Genomic DNA, 14,207 nt, shown 5'->3' on the forward strand with positions numbered 1-14,207 from the left:
TGTCAGAGACGTTCTCTTACTGGACGCACTATAAACACAAACCCTCACTACCATCAGCTGATCAAGCAAATCTTCATGAAGTCTTCAGAAGTCTCCTTTTTGTTTTCCTTTTCTTTCTTCAAACCTAGTCATAAGGATCTCAGAAGTTTAAGTGTTTCAACATACAAAAAAGAAACAGTCAATAACCTGATTACTGGAATTCGATAGCATAAGTTGAATGTCACTGCAAACAACAATCTTTTGTTTTATAAATATATAGTGGGTAATCACGAAATTGAAGTTAGGTTAAAAGTCTAGGAATAATGTTAGATGAATTATTTCAAAAACGTTTACAAGTAATCATATTTAAAGCCAGGGAAAAATTTAGCTATGTTAAAATAGCTTTACCGTAATTTTTCAAATATTAATACTTGCAAAATTCTCTACATATGTAATGTGTGTTCTCATTTGGACTATGGTGCGGTGATTTGGAACAATAGAGTCAAATATTTTGTAAATACTACTGAGTATTCAGAATAACTTCCTAGCATGGTTGCGACGGAAGTTCAAATATTTCAAAGATGTCTGGTATATCAAAAAAGCATTCTTTGTCTTTAGACGACAGCAGATTTATTTTAGATTTTAATTTTTTCATAATATTCTTCATAGAGATTTCTTTATTGATGGTTTTGTTTCTACAAGAATTCTTACCACAACGCTAAAAATTCTTTTTCTTTTTTTTTTCTTCTTTTTTTTTAAAAATCTCTAAAGCTTCTATTTTGAAATAATTTATTTCTAAAACAATCAACATTGCAAATAAATTTTATTCTATTCTAGATATTTTCCAAACTTTCTTGAAGTTTGTTCGGAACTTATTCAATTATTAAAGAACTTCTAGTATTACTTATATAATTCATTGTGGTGCCATTAGTTTCTTTGTAAGGGTTGTTAGCTTTGAATTTTAACCATCTCTTCTTTTTTATTTATTTATTTATTTTCCTTTCATTTTTCTTTTTCCTCTAGGTTTAAGATTTTTTTTGTTGTTGTATGATCAGATACTGCATAATCTCATTTTCTTTGTTAATATTTTTTTTTTATTTATTTATTTATCGTATGTCATTTTATCTCAGAATGTAATCATTTCTTGTGTGTGGATTTTCATGATTTCGACTGCATGTGCAGCTTGTATGTTGCAAGTCTAATATGCCTACTGTGGCATTCTTGTATGGTTTGGTTTCATGTGTCACGTACCTACTGCCCGAGCGCAACTGTGGCTTTATATGCGGTTCCGATATCAGCCGTTTTCGACATTTTTACGTGTCAACATACACCCCCCTCAGGAGTACTAATGGGAGCTGAAGTTGAATTTAAACGGCACCGGAGGTGTCACTGTTCGTTTCAGCGACACTGAAAACTATGGAATCGACTCCAAATATCGGTCATTGTCGATTATTTTTATATATTTCCCTCTCTCCACTAGGTGTGCTAGGGAAGTTTTACCCCGACAGTACTATTTTCCAGACTAAGTAATGTGTGTACCAAGTTTGGTTAAAATTGCTCCTGGCATTCCAGAGTTACGGTAGAAAACATGCATACATTTATATATGTAACAAATAAAACTAAAATATTTAAGTAACTTAAAAATTTAACGATCACAAGTAAACAGTCTGTTTTTTCCACCCTGTTCCTTCTCTCACATATTAACGTAAAATTGAAAAAATGAAATGAAGTCTTTCAGTTTTACGTCCCATGGTTATCCCGGTTAGGCTAAAGGAGACGGTGATTATGAGAAATGAATGAAATGGTGGAATGAAGAAAGTGGGAGAAAACGGGAGAACCCCGAGAAAACCCACGCGCACGGTGTTTGTTCACCACAAAGTCCACACGGCGCGAGCTGTGATCGAACCAGGGACCCCAAGCACCGGAGTTGAACATTCTACCACTGAGCCACCGCGCCCCCTAACACAAGATTTAGTCATGCATCCAAACGAAAAATAAAGATACTTCTCTTTGAGAGTGTAGCGTAGTAATAGTGGACGCCTTAGCGGAATATTCAACAATTGGCAACACTGCAACATGGGCTCCTCCTAATGTCAATTCAGTTCTTTTGCTTCGAATATACCTAAAATATCACTTGCATTAATGACAGAAAGGAAGAAACTATACAGTGCTAGAGGAGTAACAATACTTCATGCACAGTAGTAATGAATGATAGAATCAATTTCAAGATTCCAAGAAGCCCGTTCTGTATATTTTCAACTTATTTTCACTTTCTCCATTTGATTACTAATATTGAAATCTTACGAATCATTAAAAAACCCGCCCTTGTTAAGCTCCGAACCAGATGCAATTCATCCAATTTATTATTTTAGGTCTCCTTATGCATAAAATGGCAAAATTTGTAATTGCAATAAGCTGTGTCGCTATACACTTTTGAGAAATGTTACGTATTGTTACATAAATCTACTGTAAAGTCTTCATATAATAAATTTTATTTCTGGTATTCGATTTTTCTTTCTTTTCTTCAACTAAAAACAGAAGTAATTTCTATAGCAAATATATTGCAGATATCTACCCCTTTTCAGTCAAACTGAACTCATGCTCAACTTCATGCAGAATATTACTACAAAGCAACAATTCTTCAGATTCTCCAGTGCAAGTTGTACTAATGGTCACCTGAAAGCGAAATAAAATGGAAATTTTTCCATATTATTCCCATCACCATCACCACTACGTATCAACTTACTTGGAATTACTTCAGATACTGATCGCTGAATACACTTCTTTGGTCTAAATACAACATTGCTCCTTGCACTGGAGGAGTCAACTTGATCATGCAATACATGCTGGGCTGGTTCCATGCACGAAGAAGCGAAAGAGGTAGAGTTAACAGCTGCAACAGATAATGCCGTTAGCACTGAAGAGTAATATTTTTATCTATTACAAATACACAGTCTTATCTCAAATAAGAAGTGTGGCAAAATTATGATTGTTTCCTCCCTATCTGAAACTTGTAAGTACGGAACTGAAAATTGTTTTGACCGAAACTTCATCTCTTGAACATTTTCAAGGTTAAGAATTCCTTTCCAGAAAATTAAATTTAGAGCTAATAATCCAATAATACTGTAAGTTTATGTGAGAACTGGGCGCATATCGAAAACTGACTAATATTAATTATGAAAACCTTTGAATTAATATGCTGAACACACTTTCTATTGGATAATTACACGATTTTTAGAATTAAGTCAGATCCAAAATACTAATTTTACGAAATTTTCTGTGGCGTAATAGTCCTCTTTAAAAACAGGGAAGCACGGTCGATCAATGATACAGTGCTTATCCCTGATGCGTGGTATTCCTGGTTATATAAACCTTTGGTGTGTAACACCGTGAACATGATTTTTTTTCTTCCATTTTGTATCACATGTCATTCTATCTCCCCCCCCCCCCCATAATCACATGCTTTCATCATTCATCTGCTTCCTTAGCCTATAGGGTACAATCGATGGACGTTAAACTAAAAATTCTATTATATTTTCAATTGTTTAAAAGTGCTTATTCAATGAAATGCAGTGCATTATTGAAAGCAAACTTAATTTGTGGGTTCCAACATGGTTCCCCAAGCATACAATGAATGGTTCCCAGATATATCTTCCGTGCGAACATCTATCACAGGTGGGATGCTCATGAGCTTCTTATCTCATGTTGAAATTGTATGTCCGTCTCATATAGCCTTGTCGCTAAAAATGTTACCTTAAAAGTTTGAACTCTAAAGCAATTATGTAAACTATAGCAAATTAGTGCTATGATCCAACTTTCCTTAGCACTGAAGTTTTCTAGGAAGATATACAATACGCGGGACAGGAGATCTCTACGAAACCTGAAATATCGTTGGTTAGATTAGTAGTTCCTTGACAGAACTCTAGTCTACTGACGTTACTTCTACACGGAGCAACGACGAATCGCATTGATTCCGAAGCACAAAACCAAATTCTACTATATATCAGCAAATAAATTACACTGGCTTTCACTGTAGTACGTGTAAGCTACTTTGACAAGTCAGCTCACCAAATAACTTTCTATCGTTTAACACACTCATCATCACGAATCTCTCAGTAAATTAATAATGCTCTTACATTCATAATTTTGCCAGAAGCCAATAGTACATTCTTGAGTTAGGATAATTCCGAAAAATAAATATAGACAGAAACAAGAAGACACTGAAGAAACGAGTTTTACATTCTATACATAGATAGTACTTTATTCCTTAAATTTTTAACTTGTACGAAAGCAATATTACAAATACCTTTTAACTTTTCGACTTCACTCTCGAGGTTTCTCACTTTGTCCTTTAAGTTTTTGTTCTCAACCAATAGCTTTTCAAGATCCTGCTGCGCTTCCGTCTTGAAATCATTGGCTACTCGAACAGTCATCAGAAGATCCGATTGGAATTGTTCCCACTCTTCATTCTGAAAGTGTTTAGATAATTAAGTTTTCATCACTATTCAAAAGAATTTTCTAACGTTATTACTCCTTCAAAATACCATATCAACTAAATTTTGTCTTCCATTTTGAACATAAGACGTTACAATTAAAAGTAAAATATACTAACAGGTAAAGCTTTCAAAAACACGACAGAACAAGACAAAGAATCACTGATTGATCACCTTACATTGTATATCATACATTTAATCAGGACTTAAAACCAAACTGTTATCATTTGGTCAGATTTATCAGGTGTTTCTTGCTCTTCGAATTTTAGATCAAAATCTTGATTTCTTATCTCGCGCTTTGAAGAAGGAAAGGAAGGGAAAATCACATGCATACACATTTCCAATTCTTCATCGATCTAATCTTTCACAATGTACAGAAAGAGACGCGTCAGAACAGATCAACGGCCAAATGTTGCTGTCTCATAGGGTAACCGCTCGAATGATCGTTTAGTCAGTTTCTACTATCTAGTTTCCAACCCTTTCCTCCTCCTCATAATAATAATAATAACCCGTAAATTTTCACGAACGAATCAGTGTTAAGACTTTTCAACTAAGTTAAAGAATCAAGTACGTGATTCGCGTGGTACCCTGAAGTATAACAGAAAAACAGATATGTCAAAATTCTGAAAATAGGTATTTAGTATTAACAAAGCACAACGAAAGAAAATGTTTTAAAAACTTTGTTATGGAAGTAATATTAACTTTTAACTTCTGCTTATGACGTACTGTCACATTTATATTTTAACTAGTACAGCCCCATACATTGTTCCTGTGTATCGTTGGATTATTCATATCAATAAAAGAAAAATTCAAAATACCGACTGACGAAGATGTTTTAACTTTAAAACAAGCTCTGAAAGATTTTTCACAGAACAGACTAATTTGTTAAATTGCTATAATTACAGACTTTTAAGTCAATGCAATACCGATATTGTAATATTTGTTTGAAGATGAAATGAATAATTTTTAACTTGATTTTAGAAGACTACTACAAGTGTAAAATTATTTATCACAAGCTACAGTTAATTAGTAGTGAACTAAGGAATCTTATGATATATGTAGGTCAGGTTATCTGATAAATTTTTATATTTCAGGTGTTCCGATCTCCAGATTTTTTAAATGATCTAATTAGTGCACTAAGGACGACGACGATGATGATAATAATAATAATAATAATAATAATAATGATAATAATGATAATAATAATGATAATAATAATGATAATAATAATGATAATAATAATGATAATAATAATGATAATAATAATGATAATAATAATAATAATAATAATAATAATAATAATAATAATAATAATAATAATAATAATAATAATAATAATAATAATAATAATAATAATAATGATAATAATAATAATAATGATAATAATAATAATAATGATAATAATAATAATAATGATAATAATAATAATAATGATAATAATAATAATAATAATAATAATGATAATAATAATAATGATAATAATAATAATAATGATAATAATAATAATGATAATAATAATAATAATAATGATAATAATAATAATAATAATGATAATAATAATAATAATAATGATAATAATAATAATAATAATGATAATAATAATAATAATAATGATAATAATAATAATAATAATGATAATAATAATAATAATAATGATGATGATGATGATGATGATGATGATGATGATGATGATGATGATGATGATGATGATGATGATGATGATGATGATGATGATGATGATGATGATGATGATGATGATGATGATGATGATGATGATGATGATGATGATGATGATGATGATGATGATGATGATGATGATGATGATGATGATGATGATGATGATGATGATGATGATGATGATGATGATGATGATGATGATGATGATGATGATGATGATGATGATGATGATGATGATGATGATGATGATGATGATGATGATGATGATGATGATGATGATGATGATGATGATGATGATGATGATGATGATGATGATGATGATGATGATGATGATGATAATAATAATAATAATAATAATAATAATAATAATAATAATAATAATAATAATAATAATAATAATAATAATAATAATAGTTTTTTTATTGCATACTGGAAATTACAGACAGAACTTCCCACTTACAATTTCCATACAAATAACATGCAAACAACAAAAATAAACATAATACATTATAAAATACAATTGATAATGCCCACGGTGTGTGATATGTGCAGAGGGAGTGCAGGGTGATGGGGTGGGGTGTGGGGGGGGGATGGGGTGGGGGTGGGTTTGGGGTTGGGGGTTGGGAGGGAGGGTTGGATGGTGGATTGTTTTTTTAGTGGTGGTGGTGGGGTGGTGGAATGCTGAGATGATGATGATGAATGTGATGATGATGATGCATGATGATGATGATCAGATTTCTTATATGATAACTGGTTGTGTACAGAGTTATTATCGATAACAAATTTAAATTACCGTGAAGAAATAAATGTAGCATTTTAAGATCCAAAATAATCCTTTCAGACAACCTTAAAATACCTAAAGACATCCTAACTTCATCCAAAGACATAACTTCATAACACAAACTTCCAGCTTAACCAAGCAAGAAAAAGATTTTGAATTGTCTCCAGAGAAGTAGATATATAATCTATTTCTATTCCATATGACTGAACAATATTCAAGATGACTTCTGATATTGGAATAATAAAGAATAAGGCATGTTTTAACAGACTTAAAATCTTTGGACATCCATTTAAGAATTCCAAGATTCCTTCTCGCTTTGGAAGTTATATTCTCAAGATGATGATTGAAATGCAATTTGCTGTCAAAAACAATACCTAAATCTTTAATAATATCTACAATTCTAATTGGAGTATCATGTATGTTATGTAAGTGAAAAAAAATTGGATTTGTTTTATTCGCAATATTCATTGAAAAGGTTTTGTTACAGTTTAAAGGTACTACATTGTTTTGAGACCAAAGTAGTATTTTATTAATATTACTTTGGAGCACCAATCATCCAAATTTACAATAGTTTTGTAGATTTTGAGGTCATCTGCATACATCAAACATTTACAATCCAAATTTTCAGTTATATCATTAATAAACATAAGGAATAGAAGTGGTCCGAGATTTGATCCTTGCGGAACACCGGAGTATGTGTTATATACGTCTGAAAGATTACCCCTATACCTAACCACAAACTTTCTTTGGGACAAGTATGATACTAACCAAGTAATAAATACAATGGAGAGATCATAATGTTTCAATTTGTAAATTAAGATATCATGTGGTAACTTATCAAAGGCTTTAGAGAAGTCAAAATAAATTACATAAATTTGACCATTACTTTTAAAGATAGGAACAGTATCAGCCATAAAACATGTTAAGTTAGTTGTAATTGACCTATTTTTCATAAAGCCATGTTGATAGATCGTAATATTGGGATAAACATGATTATACATATATTAACTTATCAAAAACCTTGGGTATGATACAGAGAAATAGGTCTATAGTCGGATAAAATTTTCCCATCAGTCTTGGGAATAGGAACAACAACGACCATCTTCCAATGTTCAGGATAAATAGAAGTAAGTAAACTCCAGATGAACAAAGATATTAAGACAGGTGCAATGATGGACACAATGCCCTCCAGTATAAAAGCAGGTATACCGTCTAAGCCAGAAGATGATTTGGCATTAAGATTGTTTATAGCCTTAGTTACTTGCTCAGTTGTAATAAAGGATAAAAAGAATCATTACCCGCCAAATCCGATAAGTCAATATTATGTAAAGAAGAACGCCTTTGATATATAGTCTCAAATAATTGAGCCAATGAATTAGCTAAAGTTTTAGGATTAAACACATTCACATCAACCATAAGTCCAGTGGCTTGGTTTATTTGGCTTTATTTTTATTAACAAACTTCCAAAACTTTTGAGGTGAATTACTTAATGCATTCTCCATATTATGTATATAAGCAAGCTTGTCCAACCTTTTAAATGATAAGCACAATGAGAAGAATTACCAACTAACGGAGTATTGAAATAAAAAGGAAACGTAATTTCAATAGGATAATGAAAGTTATCAGGCACCACAATCGGTTGGACATTCTTGGAAGCACACAAATCAAAATTAGATATTACCAAATCTAAGTCAGATATATTATAATCAACACTGAGATTGAGATCATCTAGAAATGTAAATAAAATTTTAGCTTTACATTTAGCATAATAATATCTGTTAAAAATTGTTTCTTAGCCCAATCCACTTTAGGTACATTATAATCACTAACCATTAAAATGTCATAATGTAGAATATCTATTTTATTAGAAAAGGCCTCAAAAAATTCATTAAGTACATTCAATTGTAAATTAGGATGGAAATACACACAAAATAAAAGATTTTTTTCCAATTTTCCTTGGAAATTCTAAACAAACACTTTCCTCAAAAAATTTAATGTTTTTCTTCACTGCACAGAGAACACCACCACATCTTTCACAAACATGAGATTCATAGTGTCTATTGGAAAGCAAGAGCAAGTGTCGGGAAAATAATCATCATTAATGTAAGTGTTACTTAATCAAGTCTCAGTGAGAGCAACAACATCGTATTTGCAGTATGCCACAGAACTATAAAACTGTTTATTTTTAGTTCGTAATCCACGTACATTTTGGTACCATAACTCAATGTTCTCCATGATGAGTCTCTATGTTTTCATTCATTTCTTCCATATTATTTATAACATTTAATTTCTTTAGTTTCCCATAGAACAGAGCAACTAAAATACCTTTAGGCCAAATTTCAGGATCACTTATAACATTATAATCAAACTCAGGGACCTCAATATGAAATGAGGAATAAGAGTCATATTTGGTTTTGAGTTTAGTACATTCGACAGATTTTACATATTCACTTAATAATTCTTCAAATCCTCAACAGAAGTGGATGGGCTAAATCTTGCAACAAACAAAGCCCTTTTCCTTGCATTAGAAACCAATTCTGTTTTAGTATTACCACGACCAACATTCAGTTTACGTAAATTATTCTTTACTCCTATACCTACATTCGGATTTTGATTTAGGTTTACATTGTTTTTATTAACAGGTTTACTTCTCATTTTTCTTCGATTTCTCGAAATTACTTCAACCCAACTTCCCTCGGAATCATCCTTCCGATTAGTCGTACCTGATGCTTGATTAAAACTTACAAGCGGTGGAAAACTTTTTCTTGATCTAATTCTTTAACCTGACTCCTTGATCATTTTCTAATTGCGATTTCATATTAGATACATGATCGGACATAATTACATTCTGTTGTAAAAGAGACCTCAACTGATAATTGTCATCACGTAAGGAAATTAGCTCAGCTTTGAGAGCTCTTATTTCTATCAAGAAAATTTGAGTAATTTCATCTAAAGAATTATCAATGAGCCGCTGAAAAGTAGCCAAAGAAGGATTTTCATTTAGATTAAATTTACTCTGTTTATTCATTTCACTACTATTTCCAGTGTTATCATAGTCTTTTTATTCCATACAATTTTCACATACATAATTTCCTTCAGTTTCCACTATAATAAATGATATTTAGTTGTACATTTCTTACATTTAACAGCTTTTTGTCTTCCGTAAACCGGGAGATCACAATATGGACAATGGTGGCATATTAAAAAATGACAAAAACTACATTCATCAAAAAGAAAAGAAAAGGGCAACTCCGCTGGCCTAAGGAGCAAGACAAAGAAAAGGACCATCCAAAACACAGACACAAAAACATGAAATCGCTTCTCAGCACTACCAGAGGATCTAAAAACAAGACCACCTCACGACCCTTCCTACTTAGAAATATGAGGATGTAGATAACGGGCAGATGGAAATGTCCCTGCTTAGCCGCTGAAGGCCCTGCAGCAACACAGTCACTGCGACATACTGTCACAGTACCGGTTGACTATTATTATTATTATTATTATTATTATTATTATTATTATTATTATTATTTCAACAAATAAGAATAGTTACTTTTCGCAATTTAAAAACAAGTACAAATAAGTATTATTTGTTTTTAGTCATTCTTCTACATGTAGAAAAGCCGCAGTGATGACGTACTCGATAAAGCCTCCACTACCAACCGCATGATCCGTATTCGATTTCAGCAGGAGGAGGATTTATTCTCTGCTCCAATGTACTCAGAGTGTCACTCAGCCTTTATTAAAATGAGTATCTATGAAAAGTTGGAGGGTAAAAGGTGTCCGGAACTTAGTGCTGGCCATATCATCTCCACAATATGCTGAAATCATGGAGCCCGTGGGCCACATTGGCCTGTCATGAATAGAGGAGCTTATCTTTTAACAAAACATTATACGTAAGTTTATTATACGTAAAGTCTTTACTAAAGTCCACATTGTCATATCATACAAGAAAATGTAAAACTAGAATGTCTCTTACCAGGAAATAGTTTCTCACAATACAAGTGTTAATACTAATTTTCAAAGGAGAAAGGCGTAACTCTTACCTTACTACAACTGAATCTTTAAAAGGTTTTTCTGAACCGTTTCAACTACTATTTTGTTGTCTTTTTCACCAGATGAGGTCCCTCAAGATCTAATCACTTTATGAAAACATTTTGCACTTTAGATGCAAAAGTTCTAAAACTGAAATAACATCTCTTGCTTAACTGGTTATTATGTAGAAAAAATGCTTAAGTGATTTAATCATGAAAATATTTGAGGTTTACAGATTCTTCTGTACACAAATGCTGCGTAAGTCTCTTTCTTAGGTACTACTTCATTTCATGATGTAATTTATACCACTGAACATCTACGCAATTATTTTAAGTACATCTACTATAATTATATTAAGTACAAATGAAGGGATTCGATTTTCATGACTGCTTTAATCTGGGTAAAAGGCCAAAGAAAAAGTGCTGCAACTGTTCTGGAAAACCCAAACACGTAATTAATAAGATGTTACACTTATCTCCTTTAAGAGGGCACAGTGGCTCAGTAATAGAGGGCTAACATCTGATGCGTGGGATCCCAGTTCGAGCTAAGTGAACTTAGTGGTGGGCAAACACTGTGTGCATAGTTTCATCGGGGTTCTGCCATTTCCTCACACTTTATTCGTTACACCATTTTATTCATCAACATATTTACAGTATCATTATTTTATACTTTACTTCGTGCATATTCGTGAGACGAACTAAAAAAAAAAAAAAAAATCTTTAAAAATTAATATTACGAATGCTTCAATTATTGTCTTTAAATAGATCTTCATTTGTTACTTACAAGCAAAATATAAAACAGGAACATTAGAATTATAGTAAAACTCATTTGTAAATACAAATGTTATTACCTCTCATTACGAAAAAAAAGAAAGAAAGAAATACTTCTATTACAAAACTAACTACTTCTATGAAATAAATCCTAGATCACTTGGGGAGCGGGGGGAAGGGGAAGTGCAGTAAAACAAAATCGTACTTCGTTAAAAAGAATTCCATCAGAAAAACTAGCTTTTAAAATTATTGGTGAAAGATTTTTTCTTCTTGGTACCCTGCAAATTAAAATTTGATAAATCTATAGATCTTTTACAAGATTCTTTTTTTAAAAAAAGTAGAGATACTTATAAAAAGTAGAGATACAATCGTACATTTTGTAGAAAATAAATAGTTGGTATACGTAAACGATCAACGTCATGAACAAAATAATTTCTACTGACCAAACTTCTAAGTGTACGCACAGAAAAGGACGCTGCGTGCGTTCCCTATCTGCCCTAATCGCTTGCAGAATAACTGCATGGTTGTAATTAAAATGGCACACAGTAAAAGCAGGTTCCGACTTATCAGGCTTGAAATCGGCGCCGATAAGTTTGCCGGACGCGCCGATTAATTGGGTACTGTGATATAAAATGAATGATGAAACCTTAACTGCAGCTGTTTTTAATATGCCTAAGGTGTGGGACAAGAAAAACAAAACCATCATAACAGACATTTAACTGACAATTGCTGGAAATAGATAAGTGAGGAACTGAAAGAGCAAGATAAGTAAATATTCATTACAATTTATTCTATTACTACTATGTTTATTACTCTTGTTCGATTTTTCCTTCTGCAATATTCATTTTATAATGCGGAGAGTCGTTTGAAAAATATATTAAGAGATGTTCTACTTTGCCAAGAATGTAACTAAAACTGACTCTCATATACTTAAGAACGAAAATAAATAAATAAATAAATAAAATAAATAAAAAATAAATAAAAAATAAAATAAAATAAAAAATAAAAAAATAAAATAAAATAAAACTTTAAAAAATCTCATCTGCCTTCAGTTCCTCAACCAAGCGATATTCACTGTCTTCATTTATTGCATGGATACCAGTTGATTTCTTTGAGTTTTAATGCGGCACTATCAGATTCATATTTAATATTTTTGCCGCCACACCAATATAATTAAAAACTGACGTTGCAAATTTGACACGGTAGAGTCAATAATCAAACGGTAGAGTCAATAATCAAAGTGGAAGTGGAAAAATATGTAAAATAAATCTGAAAATTCCGTACCATATACGTACACACGTAACATTTTTGAATTTCCATAACTGGATTATGAAAAAAAAATGGTCCTAGAAATTTGTCGCTACTCCTAGCCACGGTCCATGCGTAAATATGGATTTACGCACTATTAAGTAGATTAAGCTCTTCACACACGGTGTTTGTCCACCACAAAGTTCACTTGGAGGAGCTGGGATTGAACCCGGGACCCCATGCACCAGAGTCTGAGTAAGGAATAATCGGGAAAGCTTCCTCCATCGGACTGTCAATTCTGATGAAAAATGGATCTGCTATGAAAATCAAAATGACCAGGACAATGGTTGGATCACTTCTTCACCCAATGTGTTGTTCGTGTAGTGGTCCATCAGGTCTTTCTCAGGCGAGATGAAATCATTAATGCAAATCGTTACAATGTTGAACCCTATGAAATGCAGCCCAAACATATCCACAAGTAACCAGCAATGGTTAACACACATTGTGTTCTAATGTCGCTAAAAGGTCTGTACAAACAATGCATCAGTTACAGTATGAAACTCTTTTTCAGCCACTTTTTCCAAGAAGTGATCGAGATGCCAACAAGATCTTCGCTGAAGACTGAGCGATGCTAAGCGCGGTTGAAGACTTCCTCGCATCAGATTTCTCTCGACACGGAAACCAATAGTTCAGCAATGGAAACATGTGTGGTTGCAGATGTCGACTATTTTGATTAACCATGTAGTTTTCTATTTTTCTGGCATTTGGAAATAATACACCTGGGGCGGACAATTCATCCCCAAACTAATATAATTTCAGCAGCCACCTTCAAAAATAAAAGAACAAGATGGTTTACAAAAGATTAATTAGGATTACACTAAATAAAATTGATAATTTGCAATAATTATAGAAGAAAAACTGTGGGAGAGAAATACAGGATAAACAAGCTAGAACTGTGGGCGAGAAGAAAATTTTGCTACGAATGTTAAAAATTCGAAGAGATGTTCGAAAATAACAGTCCTCTGCTATTTTGAAACATTACCAATTCAATGTTCTTTTTTCCTTTTGTTTTGGCAAGGAAGCTTCAAAAACGCCTCTTTTAATGTAAAATTTTGACACAAAAATAACCTAAAACTTTGAATTTTCTACTTGTTCCCTTTACTATGCTTAGAAAGACCTGAAAGTCAGATATTTATGTTACAGTCAAAGAAAACGCATCTGTGA

The 14,207-nt window shown here is 32.2% G+C and overlaps 1 protein-coding gene across 6 annotated transcripts in view; it reads right to left on the bottom strand.

The window, feature by feature from the left end:
• Positions 1–14,207, bottom strand: part of LOC145693133 (cytospin-A-like) — a 491,676-nt gene that overhangs the window by 47,284 nt on the left and 430,185 nt on the right. For 5 of the 6 annotated variants that reach the window (XM_081768863.1, XM_081768862.1, XM_081768864.1 and 2 more), the window contains 2 exons: positions 4,286–4,448; positions 2,726–2,872 (listed from right to left, as the gene is read on the bottom strand). In XM_081768863.1, coding sequence (XP_081624989.1) covers positions 2,726–2,872; positions 4,286–4,448 — 310 coding nt within the window. The remainder of the gene's footprint in view (positions 1–2,725; positions 2,873–4,285; positions 4,449–14,207) is intronic. The other variant, XM_081768865.1, reaches the window with a different exon arrangement.

This window comes from Thermobia domestica, chromosome 8, assembly GCF_964235325.1.
Source record: "Thermobia domestica chromosome 8, izTheDome1.hap1.1, whole genome shotgun sequence".
NCBI classification, from domain to species: domain Eukaryota; kingdom Metazoa; phylum Arthropoda; class Insecta; order Zygentoma; family Lepismatidae; genus Thermobia; species Thermobia domestica.